Below are 18403 nucleotides of genomic sequence, written 5' to 3' on the forward strand. Positions count from 1 at the left end.
TTATGTTACTTGTTTTCCTCATATACCTGGTTGTTCTTAGCTTGTCTGCTAAGTTGTAAGAATGTAGGACTCTGAGGCTGGTGTGAGTTTCCTCTGGTGTTACATTTCAATAGATTTAAGTAGGTTGGTTTTTCTGTAACTCTCTGGAGTAGGAAATCATACCAGGAGCAGTTTGTACTTGGGTGGGTGTCAACTATTAGATTTCAACTTACAGCGAGTGGGTAGGGAGCCAGGAGGCGAAGCTCCCAAATGCCAAATGGGAGGAACTCACTGTGGAGCATTTGCATTCACACTAAATCCCTTAAATTTCTCCCATAAGGTTCTGTTCAACTTTTAAAGGAAACGGACCCACAGTTTTTTTCAGGAGGGGAAACGCTGGCTGCCTATCTTCTATGGAAGGGTTGGAAGAAGGGGAAAGCGGCACATCTCATTTTCTTGAAACTTTTCTGGCTCAGAGCCTCTGAGAAGTTTCAAAAGAGAGTTTGGCTTCTGTTGATCTTTTATAAAATAGATGACTGGAAAGTAATGTATTAAAACAATATTATGTTTGTTTCCCTCCCAAATGATGGAACGCATCACTTATTTAAGACAAAATGTTATGCTCTCAGTTTTCATAGAAGAACCGTTTAAGAAATAATTACCACCTACAGGACGTTTTGGGATCTTTTGCAAAACTGTAGTTTTTCATTATGTCACTTCAAATCCTTTATATAAAACCCATCCCAAGAACCCAGCTAACTAACTGGTATAGGCTTTAATGATTTACCTAGCTAGTATAATATTACAAGTAAATGTCCTTAGTCAGAGGACCTGGTGATAGAGTCATATTGGAAATTCAAGCTCACTGTCATTATTAGAAAATAACTGCAAATACTATGTCCTCTGCTGATTGGTTAAATGCATTGTTTTTACCTACGAGACTCTGTCATCTTTAGTACAATTGCTTAGCCTTTCTGTTTCCTCTTGGTATTTCTACCTCAAATAGAGAAATTTGCCCAGAATGTAATAATAATTTTTAAAACTTAGTGTGGGAAACACCTGCACATGATGAAAGACAACCATGCAGTAGAATTGTCAATGATGAAGAAAGCAGCTTCAGATGAAAATTGCATGTTTGCTAGACTGAAAGAAAAAAGCAAGCTTGACTAATGTTCTCACCTCTATATTAAGCAAGAGGAATGCCATCGACTGCACTCAGCACAATCTAGAAAAAACAACTTCCTCTTTCTGAAGCCATTTCCTTTTCATACCTAATATTATCTGTCAGCCACTGGTAGTTCCCTTTACCATGACTGAAGTTTGCATCAAAGCAACCTACATGGCAAGGGAAAGTTAGAATATGGATGAGTCCTCACGATATGCAGCCCCTTTGAAAAGGTCTGTGGACATCCCCCACTCGCTATAATTTCGATACAGTATAGGCAGCATGCTGGCAACCCAGGTTGAGGACATCTAAATATCAACTCCTACTACACCAAAGCAAAGGCAAATTTTCCCTTTGTTAATTTCACAGGAAATAGAGGAACCCATCCTCCCTCCTCCAATGACTGATGAAGAGGTAAAGATATTTTCAGAATATCACACTTCAGAAGGCTAAGCAAGATACAGTATTTGGAAGGAGCTTGGAATTTAAGTCTCTACCACCTGCCAGCTGGGTCATCTTGAATAAATAACCTAAATTCATTAAACTTCAATTTTTCTCATCTCTAAAATGGGGGTGATGATTTCCTCCTTATAAAATTATATTGCAAAGATGGTGAGGCTTTATATATTTAAAATATATGGCGCAGAGGTGGATTAACTAGAACTGGCTTAATAGACAACCTAAACATATGTTCAGGACATAAGCAAAATGGGGGCCTCCAAAATGAAAAAAATTAATTAGGTAAAAGTATGTGGTTCTTCAAAAGAAAACGATTAGGCCAGTCGCGGTGGCTCACGCCTGTAATCTCAGCACTTTAGGGGGCCAAGGCCGGTGGATCACCTGAGGTCAGGAGTTCGAGACAAAGCTGACCAATATGGTGAAACCCCGTCTCTACTAAAAATATAAAAATCAGCCAGGCGTGGTGGCAGGCACCTGTAGTCCCAGCTACTCAGGAGGCTGAGGCAAGAGAATCGCTTGAACCCGGGAGGTGGAGGTTGCAGTCAGCTGAGATCGCGTCACTGCACTCCAGCCTGGATGACAGTGCGAGACTTCATCTCAAAAAAAAAAAGAAAACTATTGAACTAGTCGTCTTGATATTTTTTTAAAAAGCTTATTTATATTTTATCATACTTTTAAAAAATGCTTTTGGATACTTTGCTGCTACCCATTTTGATTACATATAGGAATGGAGCCATAAACTTCTCAGTGCCTTGTCATTCAAAGCATATTCCTTTACCTCAGGTTTCCTCCTCTCTCTCTAGTCTATATCTGAGAGAGGTACACATATACTCAATCATTTTTTTACACTGGGCATACCCAAACATGTTAACATATTTGTGCTGGTATACTTAGGAGCTAGTTTTTGACTTACAGCAAATGTTCCCTTGAAATAATTAAGGCCATAAATACCTGTGTCAGTTGTGTTGGTTTATTTTTTACCTGTGTCCTTTCAGCCTACATTTTTCTATTATTGTTCTATGTATTATCAAGTTCTCAGACCCTGGGGACTAATGGGCTTTTCTGGCATGTTGTTTGAAAAAAAAAAAAAAAAAACTACTCAAAAAAGGTAGAAAATTAATTACAAATGCATAGGTGGTAAATGTTTAAAATATAATGAGACTCACAGGTTTTCCACTATTTGATATTCTCTTTACAGAGTGAAATTGATGTACAGCAAAGCACACCAGGTACGTGCTCATAGGGACAGACTTCTCAAAAGTTGTTCGAGTCCATTTATCATCCACTGACTCTTCTTTCTATTGAAAAGAAAAGATAAACTTTTAGCTATCAAAATATCAATCATATATATACAAGACAAACAAACGATTGCCCCAAACCTTGCTTTCTAGTCAGAAGTCCTTTGTCAAAGCTTAGCGGTCTAATTGTTTGTGGTGATGTGGAAAAGACTATAGGAAAATTTATTTCGTTTTTAGAACTGTTAAAGACTGACTGAATTACACACTGTATTAGGTTTTTCAGGGAGAAATAAAATGTTGACTGGACTATCAGTTGAATAGGAGTTTGTCTGTCTACACTAAACACACCATGCTGACCATAATATTTGAGAGTACTGCAATCTCCTAATGAAAAACAAGCTCGTGCTCAGGTATTTGCTGATTCAACTGTGCAGGAGGGCAATTGCTGTACCCACTGTAGCGGAACATTGGCTTCTCTTTTCCATCTTTGGTTGTCTACTTCAAAGACCAAAGGTATGGTCACCGAAGTCAGTGCCTCGGTCTCCATGGACAGAGGGAAGGATTCTATTGCTTGACACAACTATTGACCTATCTGGCTTGTTGTGTCCATGCCAGCTCTGCTGTCCTCACTGTCGATCACCAATCCTAACACTTCAACCATGAATACTTGCCCAACTCCTGCTTCCATTATTAAACATTTCCACATCTCCTGCAGCCACTCTATTTGGTATGGTTTAAAAAGAGATTAAGTGAGGGAGGCTGGACTAGAATGGGTGCCGCTGACACTTCAAGCATGTGTGTGCATGCCCTTGTATAATCGTGGTGGGGCTCCAGGCTACATTACCATAAAAACGTAGTAGTATAGTTTTGATCTCCTAAGAACCCAGATATTCTCCTACTTCCAGGACTACTATTTGGATCTAGTAGAAGGTAAAGTGTAACTCTGCACAGTGAAAAGGCCATAAGGGAAGATCTTAAGCAGAAGTTGGTGAATTTGCCGTTTTCCCCCCCAACTTCATCTAGATTGGTGTGTCATACTTTCAGTTTATCCTTTCCTCTTTCTTCTCCAATCAAACCTTAGAAGAAAACAAATTGGTAATTAATTCTCACTGAGGCATGGATGGCTGCTAAGAGTACATTTTAATCCTCTTAAGTGTTTATTTGCTTCATTTTGTTGTTGCTTTCTCAAGGAATATTTTATCATTTAAAAAGATGAATTTTAAGATAATATTTAAAATAGTGGATCAGAAAGATGGGAGACATAATTTGGGGCCAGTGTCCTTCTGATTATTATACCTAAAGATGAGCCTGACCCTTTTACATGTCAAATGTATAAAGTATGTAAACCTCAACTTTGAGGTAATGAAACTCTAGGTAACAACATTATCCATTATGGGGATAGATGCAATAACAGAGAAAAGTGTTTTATGTGAATGAATAATTTATACAGGCAGAAATTATCAGCCTTTTAAAAATTTTTTCTCTTTTTTCTTTTTTAAATTTTATTTATTTATTTATTTATTATACTTTAAGTTCTGGGATACATGTGCAGAACATGCAGGTTTGTTACATAGGTATACACGTGCCATGGTGGTTTGCTGCATCCATCAACCCATCACCTACATTAGGTATTTCTCCCAGTGCTATCGCTCCCCTAGCCCCCGACCCCTAGACAGGACTTGGTGTCTGTGTCCGTGTGTTCTTATTGTTCAACTCCCACTTATGAGTGAGACCATGCGGTGTTTGGTTTTCTGTTCCTGCGTTAGTTTGCTGAGAATTATGGTTTCCACTTTCATCCATGTCCTTGCAAAGGACATGAACTCATCCTTTTTTATAGCCTGTTTTTTTTCTCCAGACATTTAACAAGCACTTCCCATTCACCAAAAGAGTCTATGGGCAAAGTGTTCCCTGGTTTGCTTCCACAACCCAGTGTTTAAGTGATGATTTTTTTTTATAGTAGCTTTATCTTTTTTTTTTTTTTAACAAAAACAAAAACTGGGTTTATATTCACCTGAAAACTAAATAGTGAGTAGCCCTCAAATATTTTCAAGTCTGTAACTCCATTAGCTTGCCATTACTGCAATTTGTCACGACTCAGGGATGCTGGCAGCTAAGCAGAGCCCAAGCAGATGTACGTGTCTGCGGCATTGTCTCTTGCCTAGAAACACCAGTGTGCCTTTCTTGCCGGACTGTGATATCTTACAGACTTCTAGGACTCAAAGAAAAAGATTGCCAAAATGTATTTCACTCGGCTAAATAAACTATTAGTGCACATTTAGTTTTAGAATTCAATGGGTTGTCTTTCACAGAAAATCAGGTAATTGGCCTAATGTTGTCAATAGACTCTCTGCGTAAACAAAACATTTAAAAAATACTTACCGCCACTGGCATATTTGAAAGTGCTTCATATTCTTTGGGATGGGTGATAGATATTGTATAAGTTGCCTTTTTGTTGGGCTCATCAAAACAAGGAAAGGATTTCCTGGCATCTGTGGGTTCATGATCGGTGGCCGCTATGCTCCTTAGAAAGAAACACACAAACAAAATGTATGCTGCTTCTTCTGACAACCCCTATGTCTCTATTCCTAGGGGAAAAAAAATCAGCTCTGCAATGATAACTATTACATTTCCAAAAATGAGGTTCCATCTAGAAGACTATCAAATACTTGTCAAAAGTTTTCCTGGAATTTTTAGGTTAACAAATTTTTTAAAAATTCTGCGACAGATTGCTTCAGATATTTCATTCACATATTTATTTGTCAAAAACCACAGTTACTTCTGCATCAACCTAACAGCTATTTTGGTGCCATAACTAAAAATCTGTGGAGGAGCAAAAATAAATCCAATTATGAGCTAGTACTCTCTCCACTCCAAACCCATTGAGCAACAAGTAGATAAACAGAAAGCCAAACTTAAAAGCTTTTGTCTAACTACCCTTATGGGAAATGAACAGCTGTCTTCTGTCACAGAGTGGAGTTTATTACAGAGTCCCCAGTCCCTGCCCCTAATGGCACATTCTTTGTTATTTATATTACACCAGGGACAAAACCCCCAGTTCCATTTCCATGTAAAGGCAGTGCTGAGTAATCTCCTAGGTGAAGTAACCTTTGTCCCAGATTAAAGCTCACTCTTAAAAAGAGACAGCAGCATTTATTTTTATGGCTCTAACTAGGCATATGCTTGTGTAAACTAAAATGTTAATGTTTACTATTTTCATAATTTCAAGGTGAAAATATTATTTTCTGAGTAATTGCTCAAAAAATCAATAAGCATATACTTCTTACATGTAAACATATTACAGTAAGAGAATACTGTATATTTGCTTATTAGAAAATCAAGCAAAGTAAAAAGTATAAAAGTAAAGAAATGGTCATTTCTATTCATTAATAATATGTATACGGAAAAATGTTGTCGTTCAGGATTCTCAAAACTAAGAAACAATACCATAAAGAATATCAGGCTAAATTATTACATTATCCATTCATCCAAGAAATATTAATTGAGTCCCTTCCACACACACACACATGCACACACAAGCACCTGTGCATGCATGCACACATTTGCAGACATTTTTCTGGCTGCTGTATGAAACTGCCTTTGCAAAATTATAACAGAGGAAATTATGACAGTGAAAAACGTCAGCCCTAACCGACTCCATCTTGCTTTTAACCTTTAAGCTGTATTTGTTCATTCCTGAGCGCAGGCTGAACTAATTTTGGGAAGGAATTCGGTTCATGATTTGACTCTGAAACCAAATTGATAATAGCCCTTTCCTGAAAAGACCTCCTTCTTCCCTGGGGACCAGTCTGCCTTTGCAGGACTAACAGATTAGCTACAAGATTAGAAATTACGGTTTAGGGGTCATGCAGCCTCTGGCTGCAAGAGTCTCAACCTCCTCAAATTCCTCATGGGGATAACATTACTACTGTAAAACCTAAGATTAGTGCTTGAGATATTTTGCAGACTCTGTCCTTGATAGATCAGCTGACACCACCCAGACCAGTAATCTGGCTCAACCAGTTCTGCCATCCCACCCAGGAACAGAAAACAGCAAGAAAAACTCACTTTCGACCCGCTATGATTCCATCTCCAACTTGACCAATCAGCACTCCCCACTTCCCAAGCCCCTACCCGCCAAATTATCTTAAAAACTCTTATCCCCAAATGCTCAGGGAGACAAAGTTGAGTAACATTAAAATTCCAGTGTCCTGCACAGCCGGCTCTGTATGAATTACTCTTTCTCCGTTTCAATTCCCCCAATCTTGATAAATCGGCTCTGTCTAGGCAGCGGGCACAGTGAACCGACTGGGCGGTTACATGTATAGATAAGATTCCAGATGGCTTACAGGGTGTTAGACAAGAGATACACAAATAAATAAATAATTTAGGAGAGTGATGATAGCTATATAGAAAATAAAACACTGGAAGAGACAGAATGACTAGGAAAAGTGGTAAGCAACATTAGGTAGAGTAGTCACAATCTCTTGGTTTGTCAAGATCTAAATAATAAGAAAAAGCCAGGCAAGTGGAGGTTCAGGGAAATATGTTCAAGTAGAAGGAACCATTAGTGCAAAGTCCCTAAGATGAAAAAGAACCTGATGTGGTTAAAGAATTGAAAGGTGTCCAGTGTGGCTAAAGAACACTGATCCAGATGGACTGGAGCCAGAGATAAGTTGGACAGGAAGTCAGCAGAGTCCAGATCAGGAAAATATCAGAGATCGTGAGAAGAGCATGCATTTTATTTTGATTCAAGGATTTATTACAGTCAAGGATTTGACTGCCTTTGGCCAAATATGGGAGTGTTGGAACATCAAAATAAACAATGGGATTATAACTCATTGAATAAATTAACAATCTCTGACTTTTTACTCTGGTTTTTTTAAAATGAATAAATAAATGGGTGACAAGGGAAATTTCTTCCTTCCAGTAGATTGTCTACTAATAATATTTGAAGGAAAATTGATTTTAAAAAATCATCAGTGGGTGCCAAAACAAGGGGGTGAAAGTTTGGGGAGGAAGGGATATTTGCAAGGTTTCAAAAAAACACCCTGAAAGTTACCGAAAGAGAAACATTTTAACTTTACAATGGAGTCGTTTGTTGGACACTACCTTAAGCAAGCTACAAAGGAAGCATCACTAATAAGAGTTCAAACAAGCACAGTGTGTCTCTAATGCGATTTCCTCAGAGAGACACATCACTTCTGTGATAGTCCTGACAAAGAAAAATAAAAAATAAAAAGTTTAACTTGCATTTTTAAACCATGAGGAAAATCAGACAAGCTAAAACTGAGGGACATTCACAAAATAGCTGGCCTGTATTCTTCAAAGATATTAACTTTAGAAAAACAAAGGAGGACTAAGGGACTTCTTTTAGTTTAAAGTTTAAAGGAGTCTAAAAGGGCATGACAGTAAATGCAATGCACCATTCCAGACTGGGTACTGGACTGGGAAAAAAATCATTTAAAAAGACATCATTAGGTTAGTTGATAAAATTTCATTACAGACTATGAATTAGATAATTGTATCAATGTTAAATTTCATGCTTATTTTAGAGAATGCCCCTGTACTTAAGAAATATGCTCTGATGTTAAGGGATAAAGGGAGAGGATGTTTCCATGTGCTCTGGAAAGGAAAGGGAAGGGTTACGGGCTAAAATGTAAACAATTGGTGAATCTAGGTTAAGTATTTCTAGGAATTCCTAGTACCATTCTTATAACTTTTCCTATGAGTTTGAAATTATGTCACAATAAAGTTACCCAAGAAAAGCCTCAGTTAAGAATTCATTCTGCAAAAGAATAATCATTGATTAGTTTTGTGACATTAACAGTTTAGTCAATTGAAGTTTCTAAACACCTTGCAGATTGTAGTTAATTGCAAATATATCAGACTCTAAAAAAGCCTGTACACTTTCCCAGAGTATGAAAGTTTTATAGTAAGATCCACCAAGCTCCAACCCCATGTTTAGTTAGCTGCCTTTTTCTTCTGAATTCTTCTGGCTTCTAATGTCTTCCAGAGGCAGAGGAAAAGGAAAAGTCACTCCTTGCAAGAATGTCTCCGCTGAGTCACACCTCAGAAATAGGCCAGCTAATTTGAGAAAATGAATGTGTGTGAGCGTGCACGCGTGCATGCGCGCACCACACACATCTTCGTGTGTGGGAGGTGAGAGGAAAGAGGGAGTGGAATTACACTTTCCTAAGCTATAGCCATGGGGTATGTTTTCAAATACTCTATTTTACTCTTGGCTGGATGCTAGAATATGAATACACACACACACACACACACACATATATATATATATATATTCCTAAGAATCCAGGAAAGAAAATAATTTTCAATCCTTTTCTTACCTTCTCTCTTTAAAAGACATTCTGCTTGATTGTAAGCAAAAACTACCTTTCTAAACTAGCGTATTCCTGAGCTTGCCAACGGACATGGAACAGAACAGTGTGGGAGATTTCTCTGTGGAGTGTGTTTGGTCCAGCTCAGTGGTCGTCTCAGCAAATGTCAATCACAGCAAGTCTAACTCAATCACAGTGACCCAGATATAGATACAGTGACATTCATCAACCAGAAGAGCTATATAATGTTTATTTTCTTTTTCTTTTTTAAAGTTCAGAGCCAATATGATTTTATGGGGAAAACCCTTTTCTAAGAGCAAACATTCTTACATTCTAATCCACTTCAGCTACTTAAGTGGGATCTTGACCGAGTCACAAAACCCCAGACTTTTAGTGTCCTCATCTGTAAAACCTGGTCACCAGAGCATGTATGGCCTCTTCACAGCATTATGGGGAAGTGAGAAGGGGTAGATTACATGTAGGAATACATTTGAAACTCCCTTAAAATTTACATAATGCGGTTAGGATATACCTCATTCTACATCTCACAAATCTAGAATGTAAGAATCTACATCTTGTAAATGTAGAATGCTGACTATGACCTAGCACTTTCACAATCTGAAATATTTCAAATTCTTTCATTTGACTGCAATATATACTGGAACAAAATTACTTCGTGTATATACACTATATGCAATACAAGCATTTTTAAAATGGTAACCTGTTCTTTTTCTCATGAACTTCAGAATAACTCAAAAGCTCCTTTTTATATATCCTAAATTCCATCAGTCGGCCCTAAACTTTTCTAAGTGTATGCAAAGTTGAAAACAAGGAATAAGAGATAATAATACAAAACAATTCTAGATCACAACTTATTTGGGAGGGTTGTATTCAGTGATTAAAATCAGATGACTTGTGTTGCAAATTAAGAGAAAAAGGCTGACTAATAGCACAGTATGTTCAGGAGTGACTTGTGGGTATGTCCTGAATGATTATCACGCCAGGCAAATGTGTTGGAGTAAACCACCTTCCCACAAGGGCCCCCTATGGCACATTAATAGGTCACTTACTAGGCCTAGAACAATAAAATGATAGTCTATGCAATTTAGTCATTTCCAAAAGGGAAGAGCATTTCTCTGGCATCTCTGAGTGGATCAGATCAAGGTGACTTTAGAGAAAACTGAGGGAGAAGGGACGATAGCACAAACTGTGGCTTGAATCACTCTGAATCAACTCTAAAAACAAAAACCAAGAAAGGTACCTAATTATCTCATAAATCATCTGGTATGCTGCTTCCAGGGAAGACTCTCCAGCTGTGTTGAGCAATTTTATAGTTGAACCAGCAAAATAAACAGCAAGTTTTGGGTGAAATCCTTAAACACAGAGCTTCTGATTCAGAACAGGTAGTCACAATTGCTAGAAGTCTATATATACTAAATAAAGGGTTCCAGAATTACGTACAGGAGCAGATTGGTGAAAAACAACCCCTCTAGATTGTTCAGACTTCTGTGTATTTTTATGGTGGTTTGAATTATCCAGTTAGTTATTTAACTTTATTTTCCAGTTGCTTTTTTTCTATATAGAAGATATTCAAGGTCAAGTAAAATTTCTTTTTGTTTTTTTGCTTCCAAAATAAAATAAATTTACTTAGCCTCCTGCAACAAGTAAACAAGACCAAAAAGAAAATATATTCTTTGTTTGTTTGTTTGTTCGTTTGAGATGGAGTCTCACTCTGTCACCCAGGCTAGCGTGCAGTGGCGCGATCTTGACTCACTGCAACCTCCGCCTCCTGGGTTCAAGCAATTCTTCTACCTCAGCCTCCAGAGTAGCTAGGATTACAGGCGCGTGCCATTACCCCCTACTAATTTTTGTATTTTAAGTAGAGATGGGGTTTCTCCATGTTAGCCAGGCTGATCTCGAACTCCTGACCTCAGGTGATCCACCCACCTCAGCCTCCCAAAGAGCTGGGGTTACAGGCATGAGCCACCTTGCCCAACCAAAAATCTATTCCTTATTAACATTCTTACTGATAATGGGATAATAGCTCAGCATACCAATCTAAGAATATAATCAACAAACTGACATACAATAAAAATTTCAAGGTCAAAACTACATGTGCTTGAGTATACATACACATCCGTGCACGTAAGAATACATTACACACACACACACACACACTCTTAATGATTATCTCACCGATGTTTCCACTCAACTCCTAAATCTTTATTACAAGCTCTAACCTTGCGCTTCAGACTTACATAGGCAAGTGCTTACTAGTCAACTCTTCCTAGATGTCTCACAAGCCATCAACACATCTGACACTGAACTTACGACCTTCCCTTCTAACGTGGCTATTTCCCACCTATTTCCAATATCAACTGAGGTGAAGGCTAGCTGGGGTATCCTAGACCCATAACTTTAACTCACCCTTCCTCGTAGTCAATCAATCTGCAAATCTTGACTACTTTACCTCCAAACTATTTTCTCCATTGTGCACTCTCTTCTCTATCCTGAAATCACTTTTCCTATCTGATTCTTATCTTCTCTTTCCTGGATTGCTCCAATATCTTTCATATATCCAAGTGTATAGTTGAGTTAACTCTTTCTTTCACCATCCATATCCAAAAAGTCACCGGGTAATTTCCCCTTCATAATGCCTATGATGACTAGTTTTCCTTTTCCTTCATAAGGGTTTTCCTCAGTGATATCTAGCTAGCCTCTTCATATAAACTTCCCCTACAAACTAATTTTCTTGTCCCCACTATGCTTTTCTGACTTGGTGCCTTTCCTTTATGCCTGCTTTTACTTTCTCACTGGTCTCTGCTGCTCAATTCCCACCATAACATCAAAATTCAGCTTAAATCCTACTAGTGCTACGAAGAACACCTTGGAAGCCCAAACTAGAAATGATCTCTTTGAAATTCCGGTTGTACTTCCTGTCAATTCCACTGTTTCTCTGCCTTTAAACTATGGAATTTGCATTCCTAAGTTCAAATACACACACACACACACACACACACACACACACACACACACTCTTCCTTTCCACAGGGTAGGGAGAAAAGGAACCAAGGGAAAATTTTCACCTAAGTGGGAATGTAGAGATATTCTTGGTGGAAGTTAGGCTCGTTTATGGGAAAGGAGCTGTGGTAATACAATGTGTCCCAGCATTTGCCAGAGGACACTAGTCATGTGAGAGCTTATATGATAATATTTCCATATATTCCATTTAACAATATTTGAGTGTTCACTGTGTGCCAAACAGTAAATGAGAGACATATATCCCTACTCTTAAGAACCCCACAGAAGAATCCATAGCCAGAGATAGTTGGGAAATTACATAGAGGACGTTATCACATAAAAGTCTCTGAAAACCCTATAATCCCAGCTACTCAGAAAGGTGAGGTGGGAGAATCACCTGAACTCATGAACTCATGGGTTCGAGCCAGAAGTTCTACTCCAGCCTGGACCTCATCTCTTTAAAAAAAAAAAAAAAAAAAGTCTCTGAAAAGTTCCATAATTAAAAAACAAAATCCAAAACAGATCATTGTGTATTTAGTATTATTGCACAAACTGATTTAGCCACAGAATCTCTCCCCTGCTATTTTTCTGGTAATATCCACTGAGATCCCCATGCAACTAGAATTCTGCGGTCCATACTTTGGGAAATGCTAAGTAAGCATAATTCAAATGCTGACAAGGAAAAGCCAAATCTTGGAGAGAAGAAAATACATACTTTGGAGTTTGAGTGGAGGGAAACTCTTTTAGGGAAGGGAACAGCTAGAAATCCTACATAACATGGTGAGAAAATGGGAAGAAGGAGGGTGTGGTCAGAGGAACATTCCAAAGGTTCCAATCCTTCCAAGTCAATTTCCTCAGACCCTAAAGAATAGACTAGAGAGTAGGAAGAGGTAGATCAATAAAGGAAAAGCGACTGGATGTTTCTCAGACTTTCTTCTCCCACGCCTCACTACAACTCTGTTCCCAGAAAGACAATGTGGAATTCTAAATTGTACCCCCTTTCTTCCCCATGTCTCAATCTTGAAAGAAAGCATCTTGGGTAGCTGTGAAGTTTGTGAAGCTCTAAGTCCTGATTGTATTTGCAGAAATTAAGTAATTTTGGTGACTACTGAGTGCAATCCTGTTTAGTTTGCATTGTGGTTGCCACATTAATATCCCTAACTGCTAATACTCAATCCTGGAGTTACATTTTACGTTAAGGTCAGAAAATATAACTTTTGACTCCGTACTTCACATGTATTACTATGATGATGTTTAAAATGATACAAACGTCACATATGATGAAACTCACTCTATAGTATGAAAGAAAGGCGCTGCCCCTGGTGAACTCCCTCTGGCGGCCCTTATATGGAGCCTGTGGATGAGAACTCCTAGGGACTGCATTGCCAAAATATTACTCACAGGCTTGGGAAAAAAAAAAGCATGATGCACTTTTCTCATATGCTTGAAATATTTCAGACAAGGAAAACAAAAAGTATTCCATTTAGCCTAAATGAGGTTATTGAGCTGACGCCAGATCTGTTCCAAAACCATGTGTGTGCAGTACAGAACTGGCAGCATCTTTTGTAATGTGAGAGCTTCAACTGCTCCCAATGAAACACACAAACTTGGGAACACCAATCCTCAGAGAGAGCTGAACTGAGCATCAGCCTTCCTTACCGGTCTCGCCATCATTTCGCATTCTCCAATCAAAAGTTAAGTCAACTGAGCTTCAGAAGGGCAACTCTCTGGTATACATTTTATGGTGAAATTAACTGGTACTGTAAATTAACTCCAAGAGTGAGAGTATTTGTGTGTATAATGCTTTTTTAGACTTATAATGTACACAATACAAACTTACTAATGGAAACTATGTAGTTCCCATTTTTGACCTTCCTAATATGTGTAAAATTTTATTTCATTATTTTATAAATATTTTGATGGTTTTACTCAGATAAAATTTTTCTTGTCTTTATGATCTAAGAAGCAGTTTTAAAGTTTTAGCAATAATATTTAAAAAGTCTTGACTCACTTTCACTTTAATGAATTTTTAGAATCTTTTTAAGGTGGATATTCTTCAGAATATTGCCCTTCCTTCGACCATTGGCAAACACTTTTAAAAAATCATTGTATTATTAATAAGGCTCAGAGAAATAGGTGCTTTCATACATTGTTGGTGGAAATGGAGTTTGGGACATATTTTTTGGAAGTCAGTTTGGAGACACACACACATGCATACACATATTCATGCATATATATGTTATATATGTATATGCATGTACACATATATACACAGACATACACGTGTTTATACACAGGTAGTATTGGCCCATCTTCTAGGAATTTTCTTAAAGAAATATTAGAAAATATTCATAAATAGTTATTTACAAGGATAGTCAATATAAGTATGTGCCTTCTTCTAGATCCTTACAGGTGAAAAAATAGGAGCAACTTAAATACCCACATTTAATGGAAAAGTGAATCAACTACATTGTATTCATACAATGGCCTACAATGTATCCATCAAATCATTTGTGGAAGAACACCAAATGACCGTAATTGATGCTATATTGAAAAAGCATGTTCCACAATACTAGGTATAATATAATTATGCCACAGCTATCTATGTCCAGAAAAGTACTAAAAGAGTCTCTGCCTAAATGTTAACAATGGCTATACTTGGGTAAAGAATTTATGGATGACTTTATTTTTTCTTATAATTATTCTCTGTTTTCTGAGTTTTCTTCAATAAATGTATATTATTTATGTTATCAATAAACAAAGTACTATTACAATATCTTGGTATATTTGTACATTTTGACCCAGCAATTCTATTTTTAGGACCATATCCTAAGGAAATAAACAGATGCACACACAAAGGTATTTAGAACTATGTTCTTTGGTGATTTGTTTATAATAATAAAATACTAGAAACAACTCAAATGCTCAACAATAGAATTTGTTTTAAAAAATTACAATGTATTCAAGCAATGGAATATTTCACCTCTTTAAAATCAGATTCTTAGCTGTGTGCAGTGGCTCATGCCTATAATCCCAGCACTTTGAGAAGTGGAGGCAGGAGGATTGCTTGAGCCAAGGAGTTCAAGACCAGCCTGGGCAACATAGCAAGACCCTGTCTCAATAAAAAACAAAAAACAGATTCTTGAAAACATGTAAGAATAAGGGGAACTTCCCATGACATTAAGAAAAAAAGGCATATAGATAGACAGATATAATGCAATTAAAGGTTTGATTGCCTAGAAAAACATTAGAATATACATTAATATGCTAGCAGGGATTACCACTGGGCATTGAAATTACTTACAGATTCTTTTGATTATCCTTTTTGATAACTTTTATGCTTTCAATGATGTAATTTTTATGAACATAAAAAAATACATAAATGGTAAGAGTGTTTTATTGCTAGCAATATTAAGATATAGGATCTATATAAGCATGACCCCTCCAGATATTTTCTTCAAACTATCACTTCTACTCGATTTATCAGTTTACCACACAGGAATATAGGAATATTTAAATGTTTTGTTTTAGTCCGTGGGTCTGTCGGACAAACAATAGAAAGAATATTGACCAAAAATTTTGCTTGCTCTATAAGATGCTTAAAACAACAGGAAAAAGGGATATTTGTGGGTGGACTGGCCCAAGACTCACATCTTTAAACTGTGACACGAAGCTTTCTTAATCATTTACCTCTTCAGAATCTAAGCCAGCAAAGCAGTCCGGAGACAACGCAAGGTGTAGTGTAGCCTTTCTCCCTGATGCAAGGGCTACATCTACAGTGTGAAGGAAGATTTTTGGAGTTCAATGAGAGAGTTTATGCCTTTAACATAGCTCTGGTAGTAGCCACTGATAGATACAAAGGCTAAATAGGTGGGTAAGTAGAATAAATATCTATCTACCTAGATAGATATTTGTATAAAAATATTTGTATGTATTTAACTATTTAATATATCTTTTATGTTGTAAAAGGTTTAGCATTACGTTTGCATATTGCATGATGAGCAACAAGCCCCAAAATTTATCTATGCCACTGATGTGTGGACTTAATGGGTATTTCCTGAAAGCCTACGTGCAAAGCATGGTTCTGGCCATAGGAGACAAAAAAAACAGTCATGTCTTCCTTTCCAGATGAAGACACAAAGACAATTCTGTGGATCACATGTGATTTTTCAATGTCTCTCTTCTCCAAAAAAGAGACATTGGACCAAAAAAAAAAAAAATGGACAAAATAATAACGGAAATTTACTGATGTTTCACGTAAATTTAGTGTAATACCACTTTAAAAGTTCACATACATTGCTATATATATATATTGCTACATAGCCTGGGAATATCACTAGTGAAATTTACCAAAGGCAGTTTTCACACCTGAGATAATGTACGGAAATCCTCAAGACAGGGTGCAGTATATTATTATTTCTCCTGATGGAATAAAAGACTTACATTGACTTTTGACTCCACAAAGCTCGTTCACTACTTTCAAGTTTTGTGACAGGGTTTGGAAATACAACAGGGCAACAATTTTGGCTTCCCAGATGGACAGCCAGAATTGAAACCAAGAGCCGATCAAAATCAGACCAACATAATAATTAAAAGTGGAGAGTGAAAAGAAAAGGAAAAGAAACGGAAAGCAGATATGTGAGTTTAAGGGAGGTAAAACAAAAATTAATATTTACTTGACTTGTCCGTTCTCCGTGTAGGTGGTTCTGTAAAACCCCACGAGGGAGCCGTTCAGCCAGCCGGCGAACTCCATGGTCAGGAGATAGAGGCTATCTCCACTGCTGGGGGTAAGCTCTTCCTCCGCCTCGACCACCACATACTCCTGCTTTTTGTACTCGAAACATCTCCGAACTTGCACCTGGTTCCCCGAGGGCCTCTTCAGCTCGGGGAGCCGGGTGATCCTGGTCTCCCGGAGGTGCAGCCACAGGTACCGGGTGGGCGCGCTCAGATTGATGGAGATGCTCACGGTGCCCGTGTAGGTGTCCTCCTCCAACAGGGGCTTCACGTGCAGGTCGTAGTGGACCGGGTTGACGAAGTCTGGCAGTCGAAAGTTTTTCCACTGTCCGCTCTCATCCTCACTGGCCGGGCAGATGTCCTGGTCCTGGGCAGGAGGACCTGAGGGGCTGGCCGTGGAAGACGGCAGGTGGGAAGGAGTCGGCGCCGTGCCCGGCCCACCATCCCCGCCGGAGTCACACGATCTGGTCAAGCCCACGGCAAGTCCCACTATTAATCCTACACCCACCACCACCGCACAGATAATGGCCACGTGTTTCGTTTGAATGCAGTATCTCTTAGAGCCCTCTCTCTCCGCAAAGTTCATTTTTGCTTCCGAAGTCAAGTGTTACACATAAAAAGATGTTAAATTTAACTAACTAACGTCAGCAGACTTCCTTTTTAAATTGGAAGGAATCCCCTGATTTGGCAGCCTGTTTTCGCTTTTCCCACACCTCTCTCTCTGGCTTCTTGCGCCTTTTCCTCTCCCTTTTCACGTTCCCACCAGCCACTCAGGGTGAATGCGGAAACAAGGGGGGTGGAATGAGGACTCCGTAAGAGGAGCCGAGTGGGAGGAAGAGGGCTGGAGAGAAGACTGTCACAGCTCGCCTTATAAACGACGCATCTCCACCCCTACCCCTCCTGCACTGCAGCGAGTTAAATATAAAACAGGGCTTCGCTTATCAGCCAACGGGAGGATGAGCCCTTGCCAAAGCTCCGTCAGCAGCTTTCAGGGAGGAAGCGTTTGGGAGAGGTGTGCTTATGATAGAAAATCTCAACCTTTGCCACTCAGCCTGGGGCTTCTTCCTGTTGTGTTCACAATCTCTCCTTCCTAACTAAAGGGCTTCTTGAATTTCAGCTATTTTATCAGATAGCTTGCCAAAGAAACTAAATGTTTTCTTTTATTTTTTTTCCCCCTCATATTATGTAAACATTCCAAATCTGTCCTTTGGAGAAGTCATATCCTGGAATTGGGTGCTCAGGGTGATTCAAGGACCACCTAGGTACTCAGTAAATATTTGTGGAATTAGATTAGGAAAGCATAACCAGGTAACGCTAAATCAGTTCAGCTGGTGCTGAATGAATGCGCGAGGGGGATGCCAAAGAAATTAGCCAAAGCAGTAGTGGAGCTGGAAAGCTTAAGAAGAAGAGAGAGAGAGCAAGAGGCGGAGAAGTCTGAAAGGACAGAGGGACAAGGAAGAAGCCCTGCT

At 38.5% G+C, this 18403-nt stretch overlaps 1 protein-coding gene across 1 annotated transcript in view; it reads right to left on the minus strand.

Moving 5' to 3' along the window:
* ENPEP (glutamyl aminopeptidase (aminopeptidase A)) overlaps positions 1–17862 on the minus strand; it is an 82789-nt gene extending 64927 nt beyond the window's left edge. The window contains exons 1-3 of the mRNA XM_011999061.1: positions 16877–17862; positions 5221–5362; positions 2770–2901 (exon numbers count right to left, since the gene is read on the minus strand). Of these exons, the coding sequence (XP_011854451.1) occupies positions 2770–2901; positions 5221–5362; positions 16877–17520 (918 nt within the window). The 5' untranslated portion in view covers positions 17521–17862. The remainder of the gene's footprint in view (positions 1–2769; positions 2902–5220; positions 5363–16876) is intronic.
* Between the last annotated feature and the right edge of the window lie 541 nt (positions 17863–18403).

This window comes from Mandrillus leucophaeus, unplaced genomic scaffold (assembly GCF_000951045.1).
Source record: "Mandrillus leucophaeus isolate KB7577 unplaced genomic scaffold, Mleu.le_1.0 Scaffold1160, whole genome shotgun sequence".
NCBI lineage: Eukaryota > Metazoa > Chordata > Mammalia > Primates > Cercopithecidae > Mandrillus > Mandrillus leucophaeus.